The sequence below is a fragment of the Buteo buteo genome, chromosome 5 (assembly GCF_964188355.1).
Source record: "Buteo buteo chromosome 5, bButBut1.hap1.1, whole genome shotgun sequence".
Lineage (NCBI taxonomy): Eukaryota > Metazoa > Chordata > Aves > Accipitriformes > Accipitridae > Buteo > Buteo buteo.
The window spans coordinates 26,626,912-26,651,682 of record NC_134175.1 but is presented as its reverse complement, the minus strand read 5'-3'; the positions used below and the strand labels follow the sequence as shown (position 1 = coordinate 26,651,682).

The window sequence follows — 24,771 nt, the reverse complement described above, 5'->3', positions numbered from 1 at the left end:
GCTTGGATGTAAGGACTACAGCTACAGTATCTGTAATATGAAGAAAATGGTAATTGCCTGCTATTCATATGCCACCCATGACGCTACTGCGATGGGGATAATTTAATGTAAACACTGACCTATCAATCACTCATTTAATCATTACAATGTTTTTGTAATTTTGAAGGTGTTTATAAAATACTTAAAAGAAGAGTTCATTTCAATGTTTACAATATTACCGATGTCAGGTTATGCTGATGCCAAAATCCTAACTCCTTTGTCATCATAAGAAGGATCACAATGAAGATTGTAATTATATCTCAGTAGGGGATTCATCAGCAAATTAACAGAGAAGCTTATAGATTTCTGACAGAAACCAAACAGACTGGATTAATTAAAAGTGAAAGCCACACAGCACATGGAAGTATGGCAGAAAAACCACCTTGGAATTTTGGCTCACCAGCAAAGATTTTGCTCCTGTCTTCATTTTAAAAAGTACAACTCACTGGAAAGCTTTTTGTCCGCAGCCTAGAAATCTCAGGCTGCACAGAGTATTCAGCAAGAGATTTAAATCTGCCATTAACAAATTTTGCACTGTAACTTCTCCAGACCACGGAAAGAAGTAATAGCCACAAATAGAGTAACAAAATAGAAAATATGGATCCAGAATATAAACTGAACAGAATGCTGAGGGTACCATGCCAGGCCAGAAGCAGCTGTGAAACAGCAAAAGCTGCTCAGTCGTTACATGCAGGACTTCATTCACCCCATCACGTACTCAGGGTTCTGCTTCTCAGTATTACAGCCTCCCCTTCTCTGTCAAGGATTCTCTCCCCTCAGGATGTGGCAGTAAGTTTTTTCTCATCTGTTTAGGTTTCACGACCTCAGAAAAATCCCCATGTCAGCCAAAATACAAAAAAGTAGAGCCACAGCAGAGTTGTCCAGGAAAAAGGGAGCAGCTGGATAATGCTGACCATTAACCTTGAAGTCAGACAAGAATGCCTAAAGAAAACTGAAATGCAGCTGCTCAGAAAAGGCTCATGAAGTTGTGGAAATGAAAACGTTTCGTAAGTTTTTCAGAAAGGTTGTGAATGCAAAACATTTTATTTCTTTTGTGTTTTGAACTTCTATAAAAATTAAATTAATTTTCCTATTGCATGTCTAGATTTTTATGTTTAGCAAACTAGCCCAAACTAAATGTTTTGATACTGCTAATACTGAATGTTTTGGTGAAATGTTTTTTCCTTTTTTTCCTCATAAAGGAAATTTTGGAATTTCAGGGTTTTTTCTAATCACAAGCAAAAAAAAAAAAAATTGTAAGGCTCCAAGGAAGTGCAAATATTCAGCTATTGAAGTCTGCTACTGTCATTTTTATAAATGCTCTGGCCTGAATACATCCTGCTTAAACCAAGTCAGGCATGGAGTTACCCTGGGCTTATTATAGGCTGCCAAGTGAAGAATCAAGCCCTGGAAGTCTCTTTCTCTGCTGACCGTATAAGGAATCACAGGCAAGTGCGTTCAATATTAAAGTACCTAAAGGTAGGTGGCCATCTGTGCTTAGCTACAAACCCAGGTTGCCCTTGGACATCCCACAGGGACAGTTCTTATGTTGCCACAGCAGTGAGCAAGAAACAAGGGAAATAAATAAAGACCTAGGAAGGACAGGTAAAGCAAGGATGGCTTTGACTATGTTACCTTTTTACAGGGTTTATCATTATTGCAACAAGGAGGAGAATCACATATTTTGTACTTAAAACCAAAACAAAACCTCCCCAATGTTTAACAAATAATTCTGCATTGAGCAAAAACCTTTGCCAGGCAGCATGGCCAAAATCAGTCAGATTGTGGTGTCACTGGACCCATATAACAAAGGATGAGCATTTCCAGTTATATATTCTAGCCTTGGTGAAATCTGATCCCAGGTTCTGTCTACATCTGACCTGTGGCTGGACCTAAATTTAACTGCTGGTCACTGTATGATAATTAAATCACAGCTCTAAAATACCTGGTACATTCAGTCTGGACAGAGTCTTATATGTCTCATGTCTCCTCAAGTCTGCCATGGTATTCTATAATGCAGAAATACCTACGTTCCCCTTATTCCTTATACACTACTTTTAAAGCTTACCTTTTATACTTAACAGAATCCTATATATATTTAGGACGTAAAACATTACTACCTATACAGGTTAATTAAGTTTTGCAGAGAAACTTTCTCGGCAAAACTTAACTGCCTGAAGGGCTGTGAACTGCAGCTGTATTGCAGTGCAAAGGCTTGCCTGAGCAGTACAAGCAGAGCTGATCAGGATGAGGGTCCTATTCACATGATTAAAGTCTACATCTATAAATGTCCCTGGAATTAAAAAAACAACCTTCTTTGCCATCCAGAGACCCAACCACACACAAAATTATAGTGAGGCAAGTATTTGTTTTCATAAAGGGAATGGACCTATTTACTTTTATTTATGTACATTTATTTTTGACATTGTTTGTTTTATTATTTTTTTTTAAAGGGAACCTACAAAATCATCTTATCCACAAAATCCAGTTTGTGGAGGAGCTGGGCTGGGGAGTGAAAAAGTGGTTGTTACTGTTATCAGTGGTTCTGCCACACATGGAAAGATCATTTTGCTGTATAAGATTTCATTCCCTTGCTTTACTAATTGGAGTTTATATCACATGTTTCTTTTGATTTGGGAACAAAGCACTGTAAACAAAGCCTAGGTAAAAATGTTACACTTTGTTCTTACTGCTCAGAAGTTTGCAGTTAAGCAGCAGTTTCCTTTTTCACTTTGCTTCTCTCGCGTGTGCTGCCAGATGAGTAGCGTGCCGTGGGTTTGCCTTGCCCTGGACTGGCTGTCGCAGCCCTCCCCAGCAGCTGGGGCACTGCCAGTGCCACATGCTACCTTCATTGCAGGTTTTTCAGCAGAAGCATACTGCTTCATCTGTCCCCACCATAAAGAGATCTCTGCCGGCCAATAGATTTTTTAAACCCTAATGGAAATTGCCATTTGAATGGAAGCAATTTAATTTGAAGTTAAAACATATGGCATGAAAAAAAAGCCATGCTACTATTCTGTTACAGTGTACTTTTCCACATCATGGCCACCGTAACTACCTCCTCTCCCAACTAGGTGCAAGTCTCAGTCCACCCAACATCCAAACAGCAAAGACTCCTTCAGTTCAGGTTCTGTAGTACAGCACTTTCCCCAAGAATTAATTGCTGAAGTAAAATCTTTTAGAAATGCTTATGCATTTGCTTTGAAGACTGGTTTGTGCAGCCTTGACAGCAGTTTTGGACAAGAATGCATTTCTGATTTGTATTAGAAAAGATAAAGTCTTGAATAACTGTGCTGAAGTAAGAGAAGTGGCCAGGAAAGCAGGTCGGAGATTTCCCATTAAGAACCAGGGAAGGAAAAATTAAAAAAAGAGAAAATGTTCTTGGTTGCCACTATTAGCAGGAACAGATTAGAGGAAATTAAATTGGTATGAGACTCAATTCCCTTTCTCACATATAAATCACCATTTAATATATTAACATATTGGGAGCAGAGCTCTTTCTTTTATCCTCATCAAGAGGAATGGTAGCTGTGAACAAAGCATTTGTTCCTACAGACAAGAGGAGAATAACTTTTGTAAATGCTCATTGATCTTAAGGCTAGGAAAGGACAATTATTTTTATATAATTGAATCTCTGGCATAAAGCACACCCTTCAACCTAATTCTGCACCTGGTCCATAATTTATGTTGAATGATGGCATATATTTTAGAATGCAGAAATTAAGACTTATTATGAAAGTTAAGATTTATCTAATTATCCTTAACCTTTCCCTTCATTTACTTATGGCGGGTAGGATGATAACATTATTTTATTTTGTACATAGCAGTCTATATAACTAATATTTGTCTTGTCTCTACCTCTAAATGGACTTAGATGCTGCAGTTGAAAAATTGACCATCATTTCATATTGTCTTGAGCATCAGCTTTCCCAGGTCTTGGCTGATGTGATTTTCTAGCTGTAAAACCTATTTCCTGCTTTTTCCCTCACGGCTTATTTTAAGGTAGTCAGCCTACAGAGTGTCTCAAACTGGAAACATAAACTAGCCTGGAGCAGCATGTGGTGAATTATAAGAATTGCAGAAGTTGCCTGGGAAAATGTAAGATGTTTTAATTTAAAGAAGGTATGCTTAGAAAATGCTACTTGTAAACTTTAAAGGCCAGTGAGTTCTAATACCTATTTTGTGACAGTGGCAGAGCTAGTGGCTTCTGCTATTATGGAGCAGCTGATTCAGGTTTGAAAACGTGGCCCTTTATTTGATGGAATTACTGTAATCCTTTGACATAGGGGAACAATTCTGCCAGTCCTGTGATTTTGATCTACTCTCAGACAGAGAGCCGCCTGGCTGCGAGTGGTACTGGTGTTAAAAGTGAGGTTTTAGCAATTCCAGCAAATAAACACATTGCCCAGTAAAATGTGGCTTCCAGGCAGCTGCTTTCTGTGGAGGGATTCTGATCATCTAACAAGCTTCCCAGGACCCGTCAAAGCACAGCACCTTTGAAGATATGCCTGCGTTGGTTGAATTCAAGCACACTTATCAACAGCTCTAAGCCTGTCTCTGAACTATGAAAAATTGGGATGAAAAACTGTCAGCTGAGAAACGTTAATCCTCTCCTGGTTGCAGCCTCCAGCTGCCCAGCCAGAGCAGGAGGACAGCCTCGCACTACTGTCCGGCTTCGTCACCAACATGGAAGTCATCTCTGCGTGCTTTTCTGCTCACGCTGTCGTTGAGGTGTTTGGCCCAGAGCCGTCCTCTACAGACTCAGCTAAGAAATGTTTTCTGGCTTCTTCCAAAGGGTAATTAGCATGGGGCTGAGATTGTTACAGGCTGAAACAGCCACTGAGCTGGGTGCAGGGGCTTCTGCTGTTCGTTTGAACCCTGAAGACCGGCTGACTTCTGCAGTCTGAGGGCTAGCAAGGGAAGGAAGGAAGCAGCAAAATGAGATGTTTACATACTAGCAGAAGTTGCCTGGGGTGACAAAAGTCTCTCTGTTTACTCTTTTGGCTACTGTGAGGGGGAGCTGCAGTCGCTTCAGCCACAGCGCAGCTGACCTCTGTCTCTGGTGCATGATCTGGCCAGCTTCTGGAGGACCGACAAAAGCCTTTCTGTGCTGAAGCAGCTCCTTCACGCGAGTCTTATGGAGCCAGTGCTGCTTCAAGCGCCTTCTGAGAGGGAAAAATGGAGTGGGAAGTGCTGTGTGAGAGAACAAAATGGAAAGCAGCCAGACATTTGCAACATGAATTTTGCTGCTCTCATACAGTCTTCATTGTGATAGTTTAACACTGAGTCTTTTGACTTGGGAGAAAGTAACATGAGCCCCCAAATCTGTCATTTAAAAGGCTCACCATGAGGGCTGAGTATCGTATGGCTGAAGCTAAGAGAAGGGTTAGTAACAACCAGCAGACATTCAGAAAATTAGTCAGTCCTCGTTGCTTAGTTTCCGAATGATCATTCACAAACATAGAGTCATAGAATCATAGAATCATTTAGGTTGGCCATGGTGACTTGCTGGATACACTGATGAACTGATCTGCTCCAGATCAGATATGTGACCTACATAAACCAGTCATATTTGCTAATGCTTCAGATCATTTGCTTTCATTTAGTCATCAGCATTTGTGAAAGAGATGCACATTAGAGGAAAAAAAAAAGTAGATGAAATTGCATGATTTAATAATATCTTGGTCTCATAATCATAACAGACACATGAGAATCTTTTTCTCCTCCTCAGCCTGAGCTTAGTTATAAAATAATGTAGCACACAAGGTTTTTTGCTGACTTATAGCTTGCTAAAATGTCAACATAGTTTAAACTGCCACACTGGTGCTTCAGATTGCTTTTATTCTAAACGTTGAAGGCCCACCATGTCTGCTGGCCTTTGAAGCTGTACAGGACAGAGTGGCAGCCTGACTGCTATTTCTTGGGTAATCTAAACAGGAGTTTGAGAATACCTAGTGTGCCAATTTTCTGTGTCACTTTGTTTATCTCATAACTCAAATGTTAAAGCCACATACAACATTAATTTATAGTATTTTACAAACATTCATTGTAAATAAACAGTAGCTGTTTGAAGTTATTTCTTCTTTATAACTGGAAATTAAGATCAATTACAAAAGCTGACTCTTCTTTCTTTGAAAACAGTAAGAAAAAGTCTCATTAACTTCTGGAGGAGTGGGACCAAGCCCTGTGGAATAACAAACAAATGACCTGGTTGTGTTCAGACTCATCGACCACAGGCGTAAGGGCAGACCTTTGCATGTCGGTTATCAAGCTTCAAGTGATTAGTTTTGCTTTACCGTGAAACCTTGGTTAACAAAAGCTTACAGGCATGAGTACCATTCAGAGTCCTTTGACAGAGTTCCACAGAGCAGCATTTTTCAGTCTTTCTCAACAAAGAACAACCTAACTTGCAGAAAACTTCCAAAGACTGTATCAAGCAGACTGTTCACAGTTGCCCACATCTATAAAACAAAATTTTCCACATCCATTTATTTTTATTTTGTCTTCTCTCCCTCATGTTTTTTCTGTTTGCTCACTCACACACATGGGAACTGTCGAGGTCTGGGTCTGTGTGTTTTATTGCTGGCACATCACAGATTACTTTTTGATGTTCTTTGGCCCACTGACAGCTCAGGGACCACCCAAGAGAGTGGATGCCTTGGGACACACCGGGGCTGCTACCCTCAGCGAGGCTGGGCCGCTGCTCTTGTGCTGGGTCTGCTTAGAAGCAGGGCTAGCCTCCTGCCACAGGTGGTCTGGTGTGATTTATGGACATGAGCATCAGCAGACAAATTAATTGCTGCCAGGTTGGCAGACTGAAGCCATTCTTGTAGGTGGGAATGAAGAAACACAAGGAAAGGTATGTAAAACATATTTTCTGTTTGCATACAAATACCAATCATGGTCTAGCTCTTAGTTCATACATAGTAATCACCCCTGATCACTGTATGCCACAATTCTTGTCATATTGTGTTGATGTTACATAGCACCCAGGAACCCACGCCAGGGATTAGGTCTATGCTGCATTAAACCTTGTTCAAACATTTAACAGGAGTCAGCTGTTGCACCAGGGAACTCCCAGGCGGGGTGTAGCAATCAAACACAGGAACAGATACAAAGTGTTAGGGAGGAATGCGACAGTCTTTGTCCCAGCAGGCTGGCGACTGAAATGTTCTCAGGTTGTTTCTCAAATTCCTTAACCAAGAATTTTGAGGAGAATTTGGAAGTGGCTGTGGAGACTGATAGTTATATCTCTCCAGCATTCAGTACAATGTGGGAGAAAGCATGAAAATGCTCATTTAAAAGCCTAGCAAATGGAGCACTGAAGCTGTACCTGTTCCTGATTTGAGATGAGAGCGGGTGGTGTTCATAGTGTGCAAAGAAACTTAATTTTCCTTGAAAGCATAAATAGACACTGTTAGTCTAAAATATCTTGGAGGGAATCAATGGAGGAAACTCAGGAGGGAAAGTGAGTTGCTCAGTGGTGGCATAGGAGGTGATCGTGGAAATTATCCAGGTGATTGTAACTGCAGAATGCTGAATGCAGGAGCAAAGGTACGTTTATAAAGCTTAGAGAAGGAGATGTGGTAGTAGTGAAGACCCCAGGATAAGGAGAGTTTCCATGACTCTTTTTACTGGGTAAATGGTAAAGACCATATTGGACACATTAAGCAAGAAAAATTTGCAAGACTTAGATGAAAATTGGATATGGTGGTCTAGTGAAGCATGGAAATCAGAAATGTGTAAGCCTGAACATCAGGAAAAAATGGTGGTGTTGTCCATAGTGGATGAACAAAGCATTTTGGAAAGGACTGCAGATCAAGAGCTTGGTTTTGACCACTTTGAGATAATGTCTTAGACTGCTGCAAGCTTCCGTCAAAGATGCACTCCAGAGTTTTAATTTGGACAGAAGGAACAAACTCTTTCCATCAGAATCTTTATAAAGGTGCTTATTATTTCTGCATTTGAGAAGTACACTGTTGAAGATCAGGAGTACTGTAAGAGTAGAAGACAACTTGCAGCCTCTGCCACCCATCCTCAGAGGCTGGAGCAATGGGAAAAGGACCATCAGAAGACGGCAATGGGAAAAATGTTACAAACAGTGGAAGAAGAACCAGGGCAAAGAAGTCTCAGAAGCAAAGACATCAACAAGTTGGAAAAGATGAAGACAGAGATCACTAGGCAGTTTTGCCAGAAAGCTTTCAGGCTGAGTCCAAGGGCAACTTGAACAAAGGAAGTGGAGGATGTAGTGTGAGGGGGAGGGGGAAAGGTAAGGTGGAATCAGTGACCGTCATTTTTGGTGAGCTGAATGGTAGAGGGAGAAGAGCTGGGCAGCAGCTGGAAAGGCAAGTAGGGTTAAGGATGGGGTTAATGTTTTTTAAGGGGTTACTAACCAAAGCTTAAGCACTGAACTCTGGCTTGTATGCAAGGAGAGCTTGTCTAAACCAGCCAATTACGTAAAAATGGATTAAAGGTTTCAGGAACTGATTGTACAGATGAGGGAGATAGGTAGCAGGTCATTTATGCAAAGAGGAAACAAGAGAAAGCTCAAAATAGGCATTTGGGAAACTATAGCATTTTCCTGACTGGTTTACTGTCCTGCTCTTGCACGGAATATATATCCTTCTGTAGTTCAGCTGTTTAAAACAAAAAAATTATGTAGTAAGGATGAATTTTTTTCTGGCCAAACAAACAAATTTTTGATCAGTAAGGTCAAAGTACCTAGGATGTGTGTTTCCAGTGTGTGTGCAGGAGGTAAGCTTTGAGTTTTTCGATGACCAGTAATGACAGCTGTGTTTCTGATTCCTTCACCAAATGGGGCAGAGGGAAGACGAGACGTATTTCTTACATTTAAATAAATTTGGCAGTGTTGTGGGCATGCACCTGACAATGAACGTTTAAAGATCACTAAACCTGCTTTTTCTAAACTTCTGTGAAGAAGAAAATGCTGAAAATGGAGGGTGGTTAAGCTGTATTCTGTTGAACTGATGAAAGTCACAGCGAGGAAAAGCGTTTAATAACTACCCAGCTCCTGTGGCAGGAGGTTTTTCTGCCAGGCAGCTGCTCTTGAGGGTTCTGACAGTCCTCGGCTTCTGCTGGAGGTGGCAACAGCAGGAAGCCTTTCGTGCTTTTCGGAGCAGGGAGCTTCCTGGAGCAGGGGACGGTGGGCTGTGCCTGGCTGAGCTGTACCACAGTGCCTGTCGCAGGGAGAGCCTTGGTGCTCTCCCGCTAGCACTGACCAGCAGAAGGGAGTACATTTCCTTACATGGAGCACCCGACGCTTCTGGAAACATCTGGCAAAACATCTTGTGGAGTGTTGAGAGTCTCTGTTACTTCCATTGTGCAGATGCCTAGCTGAGCAAGAAAGCAATTTCTTTTGTAACAGGAGTGCACAGGGTTTGTTTTTATTAGCACAGTATATGGATTTAAAACCTCTTACATCTGCAGGCAGTGAGCATATTCTTTTAACTACAATGATAGTCAGCAGTCCTCAGGCACCATGCACCAGCAGAGTGTGACTGAGACAAAAGATCCGCCCCTGAAACCCCAGCAGAAAGATACACCGTTTCAGCAGCAGGCAGTAGGTGCGCTAGGACATGCTCTGCAGGACAGCCCACTCCTATGCCTCCCTCTCAGGAAATTAATTTTTTTCTTAGACATTTCTATGCACTGGGCCACAAGTGGGATGTGATTTCTATGCAACGTTTTGTCTTTAGGTATATCTGTCACATGCAAGAGGTGTTCCATGTTCCTTGATTTTAGAAATACAGTAGCACTTGGTCTGCTGTAACCCCTTAATCCCATAGTTTTCTTCCCTTGTATTTGGGAACAAATACAAACATATATAGCTCACATATATAGATAGATAGATGACATATATGCATATATAGATCACAGTTATCCACGTAACCTAATTATGAGCTAGTTTGTTTCCCCAAATCAGTACTGAAATGCTGACTTAGTCTGGCCCCGTGGTTTTAAGGACTGAAAAGAAACCTTGTTCCTGAGATCAGTCTGACTGGTGCAATTAGATGCTTCATCTCTGTTCCAAGGAAAGGAGGCATTTGAAGCTTCCACCTGGGTCAAAATGTAGCCTTCAGTCATAGAGTTAATGTTAATATACTTTTATAAATTATAAGATGGATTTACTGAGTTTTGATTTCATAAAATCTTATAGTCATTCAGGTTGCAAGGAACCTTGGGAAAGCACATAGTCCCACCTGATGCACAAAGCAGAATCAGCACCAAATTTAACCAGATTGCTCAAGGCTTTGTCTAGTCCAGTACTGAAAACCTCCTAGGAGAGAGACTTCACAGACTCTCTGGGAAACCATGCCAGTGCTTAAATATACTCAGTGAAACAATTTCTTCCTTATATCCAGTCAGAATATACTCTCTTCCAATTCATGACCAGACATCTTCATCTTCTGGCTAACCTCCCCACAGGTATAGGCAGGCTGCTGTTAGATGCCCCAAAGTTGCCCTTTCTCCTGGCTGAGCAAGCTCGGGTCCCTCAGCCTCTCTTCACAGGTCATGCACTTCAGTCCCCTGACCACCTTGGGGGCCTCCACCGGATTTGAACAAGTGTATCAACATCTTCTTGTACAGGGCAGGGACAAATAGAGTATTGCAGGCACGGCCTAATGCATGGAGAGTAATGGAGGACCTCTCCTGGTTTCCACAACCCTTCAAAGATGACAGAGAATGGCCTCACACTGACACCAGCTGGTGCTTCTGCACCCTCCCATGCAGCCCACCAGCCCCAGGGACTTCTGTGGGTCAAGATTCCTCAAGCGATCACTGACTCAACCTTTCCTCTCCTCCTTGGACCTTGTCTGTGGGCACAAAGGCTTGGTAGACCTTCTCAGTCCAGACCAAGGCAAAGAAGGGATTGGGCACCTCAATCTTTTCTATGTCAAGATCGCTCACCCCACTCAGCTGCAGGCCCATATTTTCCTTGTTTTTCTTTTACTGTGAAGGCAGGGGAAAGCAACTCTTCCTGTAGTCCCTGACACCCTTTGCTAGTTTCAACTCAAGCTGAGCTTGAGCTTTCCTAACACCATCCCTGTACTGTGGGCCTGTATTTTTTTCTACATTCCTCATTTTTACCTTGTCTTGACTTTCATCCACCGTATGCGTCATCTTCTTGGCATTGGAGCTCAGTCATGGGGTCCCTGCTTGGCCAGGATGGTCTTCTGATACAGCTACTTGTTTTCCTGTATCAGTATGGGCCACTCCTGTGCTTGGAGGAGGCTGTCCCTGAAGACCTGCCAGCTCTTCTGGGCTCTGTCACCTTCACAACTGTCTCCCACTGCATCCAAGTTAGCCAAAGACCTGTGGTGGATGCTCGTTTTCATTACATTAGTTTTGGGGTTTTTTCTGTTGTTGTTTTAATTCAAAAATTCATTTCAGTTGGGAAAAAAAATAATGAGGAAGGAGTCTCCAAGAAGTCAAAACATATTTGACTGATAAATTCAAAACAAAGTGTTCCATAAAAAAGAAAAAATCCTTTTTCTGTTTAGTGGCATGAATACATGATTTTTGTTTTGATATTCTCATTTTTGCTGAGGGATCCAGAACATATTTCATTTAGGATTGGCATAAAGTAGAATTTTTTATTTGGCCATTATCCTCTTTGGCCAGGCTGCTTTGCTTGATAATTTCAAAGTGATCTGAGTTCTGAAACTCTGAAAATCAGGCTGCTTTGTCTGTAGCTCAGCTTTGCCTTTCACTGCCTTCTGAAAATCTGGAAATGTGTTTTTAGTAGATAGGCGATCAGCTCCAAATCATAAAACTAAATAACCCTTCAAACTTTAGGGAATTCAAATTGCCAACCAGACTTCAACCCTGAGTTTGGTAAATGTCAACACTGTTCCTTGGGCAGTGAAGCGAGGTGAAGGAAGAAGTGTTAAATAAGACGGGGAGCTGCCTTAATTACTTGAGATGGGGAGCTGCCTTAATTACTTGAATCGATTTTTTTTTTTTTCCAGGAGATATTTAATTCAGGAACACTTGGTTATTTCATATCTTGTGACACTGCTTAGCCTTCTAATCTGGTGCTTTGGTCAGATGGAGAGAAGCAAAAAGAGAGCTGTTGATTAAACAGCATAGATGTTATTATGTGACTGCAAAAATGCCAGAAATTTGTCCCATTTGCACTCATAATTTATAAGTAATCTAGAAATATGATTTAAGGCAGTGACTTCATCTAAAACGAATTACCAGTTCAAAGTGTATTAGTGTACGGCTGCTGAATATGGGTTGGCATTAAGGGTTTCTTCATCAGCATTAATTGGATTAAATTACCTGCAGTGAAATATGAGCCCTTTGAGGAAAAACAATTCTTGTCCTGGCTTTAGAAGCACAAAAGGAAGGGGGAGGGGGGAAAGGGAAAAAGAAACCAAGAGGCAGTGTTCAGACAGGCTTTGTTTTAAGGCAGAATAAGAGTGAGTTTGAACAGGCTGTGGGTGTGAAACCGTTGCCAGGGGGTGGTGGGAAGTGGCTGGAAGGGGGTTTTGCTGTCAGACCTCCCAGGTGAAGAGCACAGCCCCAGCCAGGGTGTGACATTAGGGAACAGCAGTTGGGTGGGACGCGGTGGGGACTGGGGACCCGTGGGGTCAGCGGGACAGTTCGGACCCCATGAGCCACGTACGCACGCACGGGGAGAGCAAGGCAGGGCAGCCCGGCCAGGAGGGCAGGGCAGTGAGAGAAACGAAAGGGTGTCAGGACAGTGCAGGCACAGCGCACACAAATTCAGAGTTACCCACTGCCTGGAATACGGGACATTGATGAGACAGGGTGACCCTGTGGATCAACATTTACAGTCCTTCCCCTTTGCAACTGGTATTATGAAGCTTGTGTAGTTTACGTGGAACCAGTAACTTGGTGTTTCTAACTTGGATCTGCTGTAGGTACAAACAATGTCTTCTAAAATATCCCCATATATCCCTCCAAATATCCTGGCTTTGTTTTGTTGTTGTTTTTTTTTTTTTCTGTGAGTAAAATCTTAGAGTCTATATTTGTTGCTTACCTTTACTACTGTGCTTCATCAGTGAAGAGAAACAAACTCCAAACAACAGCGTTCTGGTGCCTCCTGATTACTGTTTGAGAAAGTTGAGGCATGAACTGTGTTGGTGGTGGATGAAGATTGAAATGATGAGAAGGAAATATCCTTTCTAATAAATTAACGTTACCATAGTAGCAGTTGTAAAAATGGTTGGGGTGGCCTGAGTAATAACTTTTCACTCAGTCTCTAGCAGAATGTAAGCTTTCAGCAAACAATTTAGATATCGCTAAACAAAGATACTGGGTATGAATAGATCCAGCTTAGGAAAAAATATCTCTATGGTTAGAGCTCCACCTTGATACCTGCTTATCCTTTGCTTTGTATTGACAAAGGGCAGGGCACACATCTTGAATAACCCCACTGGAGTGACACTTGAGAGCCACTGTAATGGCCTCTTCTCTTGAATTGTTTTAGCTGAGCAGGAGCTGTGGATGAATGTGCCAGTGTGCTCCTGGATGATATGCTCAGCTCCAATGTCTTCTGACCACCCTTGGCAGCCACGGCAGGTTACTGCAATGTTACATGGCTAGATAAGCATTTAATCTAAGAGTATGATTGCTATGATTTTACTAAGTATTTTTATTACCCCAGACTTTTTTTGTGCTGTAAATTCCGATGCTTTGTGCATGAAATGTATCTTTTCAGGAAAGCCACCAGCCTTTTCTGTCACGCACGTCCATGTGTTACTGACGGGACTTTCATGACCTGTGTGTCGATTCATGCTAACTTATTTTGTTGCGTACCTGAGCATCTTATTTCATAATGCCACATGTAGGGTCAGTTAATTCTGACAACTTGATGCTGTCAGAACATCTTGAGGCTTATTAACAATGACATCAAGTGTTGTGCGCTTATTGGTCAATGCAGGAAACCCTGTGAGTCTTTACTTCCAGATGACACTCTGGTATTAAATGACTGGCAGAGGTGAAGGCAGGCTGTAGAACAGAGGTTATGAAAAATCATTAAATAAGATTGATAGCTGCCTGCTATGTGAAAATCAATGGGCAACGCTCATTGATGTAATTTCTCTCCAGTTGGTGCAATTTTAACGTTGAATATTGCAATTAAACCACATAGCCAAAAGTCTTCATGCCTACCAAAAATATTGTTCCATGAAGCGTCATCACACTAACTGTATATCACATGCCTTCTTTTCTGTCCATAACTTTCCCTTTTTCATCTTTGAAAAACTCCCTAAAAAATGTCGCATTCTGGCTCCTAGCAATTCCTGTCTGAAGTACTGAATAGTAGCTATTAGATGGGTACTCTGAATGTGCAAGAAATGGCTCTGTAAGTCCAGAGGTAAACAACAGGAGACCAATTTGCCATACAAACACAGCATCATTTTGAAATGAATGTCCATTAACCTATAGTTAGGTGAAATCTTATTTAAAGTGTTTGTCTTACTAAAGGGTGTTGCTAAAGAGGCCAGCTTGGCTGTAGCTGAGCACCCTAAGTGTTTCTTCATGTATCACAGTTACTTAATTGGAAATGGTTTGATTATTGCAGGGCACACCTACAAGTACTGTGGCTTGAGAGCATTAATTTATTTGCTTGTTTACATCTGAACAACAGTTTCCCAGGGAACCAAGTGCTGTCGTTTGGGTGGAAAAAAAAGAGGGAGGAGCCCAGAGCCCAGCACAGAGCAGTGATGGGCTCCTGTTGGCAGTGGAGCTGGCTGCGCTCCTGTTGTATGACCTGTTGTAAGATCCTGTTTTCAGCTCTTTGTAACTGTTGAACTGGAATAACTTATGTTGAAAGTTTTTTCAAGTGATGTATTTGGAAAAAACTATCCCATGTTTTGGAGTGCTATGGACATAAACAGTGAAGTGTAGGAACCTGCAGGTTAAGTGATGCTGGGGCCATGACTCTTGGACCTACACCATCAATTCCTCTTACTCACAATTTGATGTAATATGGATCTTGCCCTGTATGCCTTAAGGGTGCACACCTTTTTGAAAATTGTGCCTCTACAAGTGCTGTGACAGTGGGGTGTTTGATTATCCAGCTGTGGTTATCTAAAGTGACTGGGATGCAATTTCTCCTCAACAGAGGAACTGATGCATAAGGGAAGCTTTTTCTCCTGACAATTAGAAATGGTGAGTAGTACTATGTATGATCTGTAATCAAACCAAAAATGTTTCCATGTTATGGCAGTAATGACACCAGAAAACCTAATTCAGGCTTACATTTTGTTGAAATCATGCATTTTTTACTAAGAATTATGTGCCCACTACAACTGTTTCTGTCAAAAACAAGGGAACCCAGAAGCTAACCTTGTGCATTTTTTGCTGGTTTAGATTTTTTTGAAAATAACAACCCTTCATCTCTGGTATCTCCTCTCTATCATCTTTTCAGCTTGATTTTTCCTCCTTTTTTGAGTTCTTCTATCACACCAAGGTGGAGCTGAGAAGATGGCATTAGGCCCATTCATGGAGGCCTGCTTGCTTGTATTGAACATGGGACAGGGAAAATAACTTTGCAATTTGATTAGCTTTTGTAGATCCTACTTCACTTGCTGGCTGAAAACAGCCAGCAGTGGGAACTTCACGACTTTCCTCAAACCTAAACCTCCAAATATCCTGTGACAGGTGTTTACCCTCTTCATCCAGCCCCACATGGTATTTGGAGGTCAACAGAATACATTCTCCATGTGAGAAAAGATCCAATCTTGTCATGGCTTCGGTGCCAGCAGTTCCCTCTCTGTTGGTTGCAACGTTCTCTTTGCACCAGGACAGCTCTGCAGGTCACGTGCAGACTACAGGGAGGCACACTGGAGAACACCTCTGGTGCATACAGGAAGCTGATCGTGGGGCCACGGGGTCTGTGTGAGTGATGACCTTCAGCAGACCAGTCTCAGAAAGAGGCTCAAGTTGAAATTCTGGTAGAAAAATTTCCTTGTCTACTGCCTGAGTCTTGAAAACTTTTAACTCGCTTGAGATGGGCAATACTAAGCTGATCAAGGATTACCAAGAAAATGAGAAGTAAATACTGCTCTGTTCTACAAGGTGCCTCTCAGCAGTTTTTTCAACAAAACATGATAAATTTCTTAAGACCCTATATTGAAGGAAGAGAATATTTCTGTTGGAAATACACCATAGTATTGTTTGAACTAAGAGGTTTGTGAAAAAGGGAGTCAGTATGGGCATTAAAAAACTTGCCATTAGTTTGGGGTTTTGTTTGTTTCTTCCTTCAGGAAAAAAATGTCTGATGTGAGCTAACACAACTTTAACTATGATTTCTCTGTTTTCAGGGATTTGAGCTAACACAACTTTAACTGTGATTTCTCTGTTTTCAGGGATTAAGCATCTGAAGAGTCAGAGTGATTCAGCGTTTCCAGAGGAAGAAGAAGGAGTTAGTGAAAGGGAAGAGGAGTGGGGCCATTAAACGGCGTGGACACGCCTCGAGCCCCATCATGGAGGGTAACTGAACTGCACAGCCGTGCATGCATCAGACCATTTGCCACTGCTTGTGTCCCTGCACCGCAGCGCTCGGCGTGCCGGCGGCTCCGGGGCTCCCTGGGGAGCGCCCTTGGATGGGTTTTACAGCCACCTGCAAACGTGTTCTGTGATCCTTATACCCGAAGATAAAACAGTTATTTTAAAGTCATTTTTCTTTCATTTTCTATGACTTAGAAATGTAATTTGCAAATGTGTTTGTTAGTGACCTGATGTCAGTACTGCCAGAGCTTAACTACCACGTGTGAGCTGTATTCTAAGGCCTGTTGTAAATAAAACCGATTTAAAGCTACAAAATATATAATATGTTCATTTAGACAAGATTGTATACTGTACAGTGGGTTTGTCTAGCGTGCAGAGGAATGTTCGTATGATCCTTTCAGTTAAGGGCAGCTTTTACCAGTATCGTTAGAGTTGCTTGCAGTAATGTAGATAGAAACAAGGTAAGCAGGGGTGACTCTTAGTCTAGACAAGATTGCAAAGACACTCTTCCCCATGTTCCCTGGATATGCAACACTTAAAGTACTTGTCTTGCTTTTTGTCTGAGGCTACCTATTCACATCAGCCAAAACAATTTCTCTTTATGCAAGATCATTGTTATCTGGAGGCATTAGAAAAAGTTTCGGTTTGGGAGTCAGGGAAAGTACAGGAGTGCGCAAGACCCGTGAGCAGGGTCCCGCACACCAGCTGAGCCACAGGAAATGCTGATATTCACCTTCATCACCTGCAGTAAGTACAGGGTACAGCCTTCTCTGAGAAAGAAGGCCAGACTACTCTGTTTGTCACAGTTTCAACCAGTAAATGGTAGCATATCAAGCTGCAGTGATTTAGCATGTGTCTGAGCCCTAGGGTTTTTGGTTGAAGTTTGGCATGGTTCATACCAACATTTTTATTTGTTAGACCATGCAAACTTTATGGCATAAAATGAAATAAGGTGGAGAAGGAAAACCATGTTTCTTCAAAGTTGCACTTGACAGATCCTTTCCTTTTTTATCAATGGCCAATTTTTAAACCAAGTCACTGTCATTTTGTATTAACTGTTTGCCTTTGATACGAAGTTTTACCCATGGTTTAACTTTCCACTGCTTTAAGTCTCTTTTAAAGGGCTGAGCTAGCAAAAAAAAAAAAAAAAGAAAAAGAAAAGAGAGAGATGAAGTGTATGAAAACACAGAGCCTTTTGTCTATGCCTTGCATGGTGATTTCACTTTCAAACTGAGGTCTTCCACAAAGACCTGCTGAGAACAGGATCTGTCAACAAGTGTTTCTGTATATTTGGGAGCCAACTTTTTGCACTCCCTGTGTATCTCTCTATCTGTCCTCTTCATTGCCATTTTCTGTAGAAACACTGCAAACAGGATCTGTGACTCCAGCTCAGCATGGGTATGCAAGAAGGACTGAAAGAAAGACTCTTCAGTTGTACAGAAGCAGCTATGGGACTTACAGGACTGAGGGCTTTTTATGCCACAAACAACAAAAAGAAGGAAGTGACCCTTAAGAAACCATTTGAATGGACCAGTTAAGTCTGGAATGGTAGCAAGAAGAGCTGGGCTCCGGTCCCAGCTTTGCCGCAGGTTTGCTTTTGCACAGCACTAGGCTTTTCACAGTCACTCGTTGCCACAGTACTCCCAGTTGTAAAACAGCCATTGGTGTTTAACCTTCACCATTTATCTGTGTTGCTAGCTAATAAAGCTCTTTTGATATTGATGGCTTTTTGCTGGTTATCAGTACTCACAGGCTTCAGATGATGACTCTCTAGGACTTATGGGCAAATGAAAAAATGTGCGTGATTTATAATAGTTGATACCAAGACAACGTATTGAACACTTTGGAATCTCAATATTTCAAAGGCAACACAAAACACATGATAAGAACTTGGAGAATCCATCACTGAACACCCTGTTTCAGGATGACTGCTGGACTTAAGGATGATTACACTTTATAAATAACAGGAAAAAAAAAAAAAAAGATTTATTTTGAACTGGATCTGTGTGTTTCCAGGATCGTTACTGCAGCAACGAGCGGACAATTGTGTTTTACAGCCATGATCTGGATGAAGCATCAAGGTCTGATAAGAGCCTCCGATAGCCATGCTACTATTTAGATGAATCTCTAAATCCACGTCTTATCATGTCCCCATCCCTAAATATTCCAGCTGTGTTTTATCATTTTAAAAGCCTGTATCTTTCTCTCTCTTGACCTAAGGTTATGCAAGCAGCATGTCTGACTACAGGAATAGACTCGTCCCTTCCAGCAAAGGGACAGGACTTGTTGCAGAGATTTTACTATGGATCCACCCTGACATCATTTGCTGGTGGGACCTCATCTGAAGGATAAAGTCAGGATGCACATTTTTTTATACATCAGCCATTTTTTAGCTTAAAGAGATAAACAAAGCCTGTGTGTCTGATCTTCCATTTGTGAGGCATACAGTAAGTGGAGCTATAAGGAAAGAATCAGGAAAACAACAGAGCCCAGAAAAAGAGTGCTTGTCATGAAGCAGAGCAGAAACACTGCAGTGGTTTGTCAGTGAACCCCATGACAGAAATATCTGAGTGTGGGGAAATCAGAAAGGAAGGTCAGGAAAAGCAGTCTGCTTACTAAACTAGGTCTTTTCTGGGTTTTGGTACAGCTTCTGACATTTAAAAACAGCAGCCTTAGATAGAGAGCCTCTCACATGCTTTGGCATGTAATTGAAAGGTCTGGTTGTCTCACAGCATGGTGAGCTCCACATAGGTACACTTGAACGATGTAGACCTCTTTGTGCAAGTCAGTGGTCAATCACTGTTGCCCGAGGTGTTTATGTCACTAAAAGCATGGTTTAAAACCAAAAATATCCATTAATGTCATCTTTTGTTTTAGTGTAAACAAATCAATGGGTATGGAGAAAGTAGACAAAAAGTTAGTGAACACCAAGTGCCTCAAAGAAAATGGCAATATGAAAACACCTTGAAGGAAAATGGCAATGACATGTTCGCTGTTTGAGCTGTCTCCTCTCACAATACCTGCTCCTGCTGGGCACTCTTACAGGTTTGGTGGGAGCAGGATTTTTAGAGATGGGTCATATTAGCCCATTTTCCACAAACGGGCTGATGGAAAAAGAAAGAAGAAAAAAACAACTCAGGCAAGTAATGAACATAGTTCTTTCTTAATGAGCAACTCTGATTTGTGTCTTTTTCTCCTTCCCCTCTCCATGTTCTTAAATCTACTGCCATTCCATGCTGTGGTATGTTTGCTGTTGCTCTTGCTTTCAAGGTATTGCAGGAAATGTTATTTGCAGAATTGAAAGGAAGCTGTCTCCTCAGACTGATCTCAGTCTTTTCCCAGTATCCCTTAACTCATTAATGTACAGTGGTTTAAAGGCGTTTTGTTATTGCATTTTACAGCCTTATTTCTTTTTCTTATGCTATATTTATTATTCCATGACAGGTTCTTCTCTTCAGAGAAATTTATTGAGACATTCCTCTAATAAGTTATTTGGAAAAATTCCACGGTTTGACTTCTAGGATGGTATATGTTGTTTATTCTCCCAGATGCAAAACCAGATAATACTTAAATAGATTCAAAGTAAGAGCCAAGATTTAAAAGTCCTTTCTAAAGCAAAATTTCCACTGAAGTCAGAGGAATTTTGCTTGAGAATGGCCACAGGTTTTGGCCAACAGCACACTTTCCTTTGGGAAAATATATTGTGTACTGTACAGGAAAACTTCTCTTATCCTGCTATCAATTTAATTACAGAATTTCTTGCCTTTTTTTTTTTTTTTTTTGAGATTGCCATAAATGCTGTTGAATTCTTCAAAGACTACCCCACTGTCTTTGCATACTGTCATTATTTCTCCTCAAAAATGTAAACTGAAAAATCTCCATTAGTTCTTGCACCGCTGGTGTTATTGAACCAAAACTATCACATCCAACAGTATTGTGTCGACTCCAAGACAGGCTGCAGGCAGAGGTCCTGCTCCCTCTGCTTGGGCCAGGGACTCCCACGGTGTCCAGGGTCCAGGCCAGTCAGTAAGGAAGGCACTTCCACTCCATCTCCACTTCCTCTAACAGACTACAGTACTGAGGGTCAGGTTGGTGGCAGCTTTTGCTCTTTAAAAAAATGCATTTATGTTTTTTTAATTCCACGAGGCAAACTGTTGGGTGACTGTCCAAGCTCTCTCCAGAGCTGGTCTGGGTAGGCTGCAGTGCTGCGGGTGGTTGGGGAGGGACCTAAGCAGGGCTCCTGCGGGCTGTGCGGCTGCTTTTGTGCGAGCCCAGCAGCTGGCACCGTGCAATGAAATGCCCCAGCTCAGTGCAGCGTTCCTCCCCTCATTTTCTTTCTCTTGCAGATTGAGACACAGCAGTTTTTATGAGGGACCTTATTCCTGAAGTACATAGGGCATCATCTGTCCCCTAACCCTGGGGGTACACTGTAAGGGCATATTTAAAACATGCTGTCCCTAAAGCTCCCCTTTCTTCCTCTCCTATGGCATCCACGTTGGTGCCCAGGCCCACAGCTGTTCTCTTTTTCTTTTTTCTTTTTTCTTCTTTTCTTCTTTTTTTCTTTTTTTTTTCTTTTTCCTTAGCAGCTCAGTGCAATGGTGAGCTGCAGTAAGAGTTTCAGTTGTTCTGTTGATTCCTGACACATGCAATTACATTTGACCTTTTCATGCAGAGCATTTTACTTGGCAACAAAGTAGATGCTAAATGCCTCGTATGTTTTGCTGTATTCTCTCCTTTACCCTCCAGTGAGGACAGCAGCACGTCGGGCAAATCTCAAGCAAGCTATTTGTGCACCTCTACTAAACCTCAGGCTGCTTGGTAAGATGCTACTCTTCTCCAGCTACAGCAAATTTGGCTGATGGAGTTTATACAAGTTCAATGTCTAGATTTCTGCTACAGGGTTTTTGAGGGTTTTTTTATTTATTTTGTTTTGTTTATCAAAGAAGGTGGGCTTTTTAGGGCAGAAAAAGTATTTTGTACTACTGCTAGGCCAAACATACTCGATTTCAATTTTGTAATGATTCATTTGCTTAGTATATACTGACCCTTAGTGGTAAGCTGAGATTTGAATTGTATTGCCAAGTTTTCTAAATTTTGCTTTTCTCTTTCGCCCAACTGTTCAGAAAATGGCAGGAATATTTGCTGTGCATCAGGATAGCTCTATCTATGTAAATAGCCCACATTGTCTTCAACAGACATAATAGGCATGTTAAAATAATGATGACAGGTGTTATTAGCTCTTCTGAAGGGAGGGCTGTGGGAAGCAGGAGTGTCGAAAGGTTATTGCAAAATGAAAAACAAAAACGTTGGCATTGAGAAGCAATACTCTCCACATAATGAGAAACAAATAAGAACTCAGTATCTGGCACTAACGAACACCTCAAGCTAACTGTGGAATGAGTATTAATTAGGTTTCCAAAATAGCATCTTTCTGAAAAGCAGCTGAGGTGTAATATTGCTCCTTATTAATCAAAGCAATGGGACAATGTGAACTCTGCAAAAAATAAATGGTTTGCAGATGGCTGTGTGCATCTTTAATAACGACAGAAGAACACAAGTTACAGCTTTAAATGCCAGAGAGCCTTTCTGCATCCTTTCCTTTTCAGAGAGTGATATTTGCAGTTTTCAAGGCAGTGAGGAAAGTGTGTTGGTTTCTTATTACATTTTCCCTGCAGCATAAATTCTGTTGATGTGCTTCCCTAATCATGCTAATTATACTGCCATATGTTGCTCTCATCTTTCTTTTTCTCTCCTAATGGGACATAGATTCTCTCTTTTGAATATGTCATTTGTTTATTACATTTATCAAGGGTTTTAACATTATATGGGACTTTTAATTGCTTTTTTAAACACTCAGCAGATTGAATATTAAAAACAGACATGAAGGTCAATTATAAATAATATTTAAATTGCTCCTGCCATTTTCATTCTCTAATTTACTGGAAATATCAACTCTGTAGCCCTGCTCCTGTACCTACTATTTACTTGAGAACACAGACATGTCCCCCAGAACTACTCTGGCTGCAGCCACAGTTCTGCCCTACCCCAAAACCACCTTGTGACTAACAGAATAGGGGTCTTTCATGGACAGGAATGCTAAAATAAAGATGCATCATGCATCATATTACAATGTTTGACACAAATATGCTGCCCTTCATTTCAGTTGTGAACGACTGGAGTACCCCAAACAATAAAGGTGAATGTTCATTTCTGACTGGTAAGAAAAATACAGTTCTCTGTCAAAGGAGAGAGATCTCAAAGAAAAGGAAGCACAATTTCCATAAAAGAATTTAAGATGGCTTAAAGTTGAGTAGTGCTTTGTACAGAGACATTAGACCCGTGGAGTACCCTCCACTGCAGAAAACATGAGTAAACCAGCTGAATACAGAGAAAGCAAGAGACAACCAATTACTATCCAGTTATCAAATTAATTCCTCGTATAATGGCACCAGGCCTCTTAGTCTTCATGGAATTGCGTCATAGGTGAATTTGACCCTTTGGCTCATTGAATTTGGATGAAGATAATCACATCAGGCTTTATACAAATAAATAGCAAATACTTTAATGTTATTTGATGACACAAGTCCCAAAATCTTACTCTAATGAAAGTCCTTCTTGCAGGTTCAGGAATGTTGCTTGTAAGTGCATCAGATTAGACCCTATGTGATGATGAGATTGCTTTAGAACTACAATCCACACAAAAGGGGAAAACCCACCTATTCTGCTTAACCGTGTTCCAGCTCAAGGCCCAGATTGTACGCAACATTTTGATTTTGACCACCTTACTTATGTATAATTTTATATTACTTCAGGTTTGTAATAATGATCTATACAGGATGTTACAAATGCATGAAACTCATCAGCTTCAAAGTTCATATATTATGTAATTTGTCAGAAGAACATATTTAGTTAAGATACTATCTATCCAAGCTCAGCTAATGGGAAGTTCTCCAACAGTTCTCCACAAAAGGGCTGTAGGCAAAGGGCTTGCCTAAGCACAAGAGAAGTATTTTGCAGCAAAGTTCAGCCCAAAACAGTTAAAATCCCAGTTTTTATAAGAGATTTTTCACACTTATAACTTTGTGGTTATGACTTGCTTCCTTGTTCCCAGGGGACTACTTAGACATTCACGGTTTGATAAAAATTCTGAATGTTTGCCTGGGACATGGAAAAGGGGTATCTGGAGACCCATTAAATAATTAAATGACCAGGAAAGTAAAATTATCCCAGGGAAGTGGCCTAAATAATTGCATAGTGTGTTTGATAGAGGACACTTTTTTTTCCTCACAGTATTAAACGCCATTTCCACTTATTTTTCCATACTGGTTTTCAAGGATGTGATTTTTCAAAGAATGGTTTAAAAGTGGATGCACTCTCCCTCCCTCAGACAAACCATTGCCTGCTAAACTACTGTAAATCTAAATCTCTTTAAGTTGCTGTTGAAGAATGTTAGTCATACTTACATTTTCCTCTTTCTCATGTAATATCTGTATAGTCTGTTACAAATACACATTTCAGACACCACTGGGGATCTTGATTTATTTGTTAATTTGAAGTTATTTGGGTCACAGTAGTGGCTTCTTTGACTTCTGGAATCTATACAACAGAAGAAGGTCCTTTGCGTATGTAGCTGGGCTAGCATCTGGGAAGAAGGAACTGCAAAGAATATCATATAAAATAGTTGTCTTGATTTATTTCCATCATGTACCTTGTTAGGATAGGATACATGTCTAGGTTAATGGGATTCTTTCCATTCATTTCCAAACTGAGTAGGAAGGGGCACTGTTTACTCCCTGCTCCATTGAACTTGATTAACTTTACCCCATGCCATGGAGGTGCCTCTGAAAGTCGGACCCTTCCTGAAGAATTGTTGCTAACATGAACAGTCCCAGTGATTCCATCAATAACAACCCACGGTAAGAATTTTTAGGGGTAAAAAAATGTTCTACTGGTTATGGTTTTCTTCATGTGAGGGTTATTTTAGCAGTAAAGGCTAAGAAGGCAAGACTCATGTAAAGAAATTGTTTTCAAGAGTGCTATGAGGATGCGAGTGAGCTTGTATGGCAAACTGGCACAGTTACGGGAAAAGTGTGGAGTCACAAGCGGGTGGAAAGGTTGGAAACAACCATTTATGCTCTGTCACTTGTCAAAGACAACCATACACAAATGAGCAAACACACTTCAGGCAAGCAAATTTGTAACTAACACTCAGGAGCTTCACGATCC

At 41.2% G+C, this 24,771-nt stretch overlaps 1 protein-coding gene across 1 annotated transcript in view; it reads left to right on the top strand.

Annotated features, from left to right (window-relative positions):
• Window positions 1–17,259, top strand: part of PPP1R1C (protein phosphatase 1 regulatory inhibitor subunit 1C) — a 55,370-nt gene extending 38,111 nt beyond the window's left edge. Inside the window, 1 exon segment of the mRNA XM_075029293.1 lies at window positions 16,404–17,259. Within this exon segment, the coding sequence (XP_074885394.1) occupies window positions 16,404–16,492 (89 nt within the window). The 3' untranslated portion in view covers window positions 16,493–17,259.
• The last annotated feature ends 7,512 nt before the right edge of the window (window positions 17,260–24,771 follow it).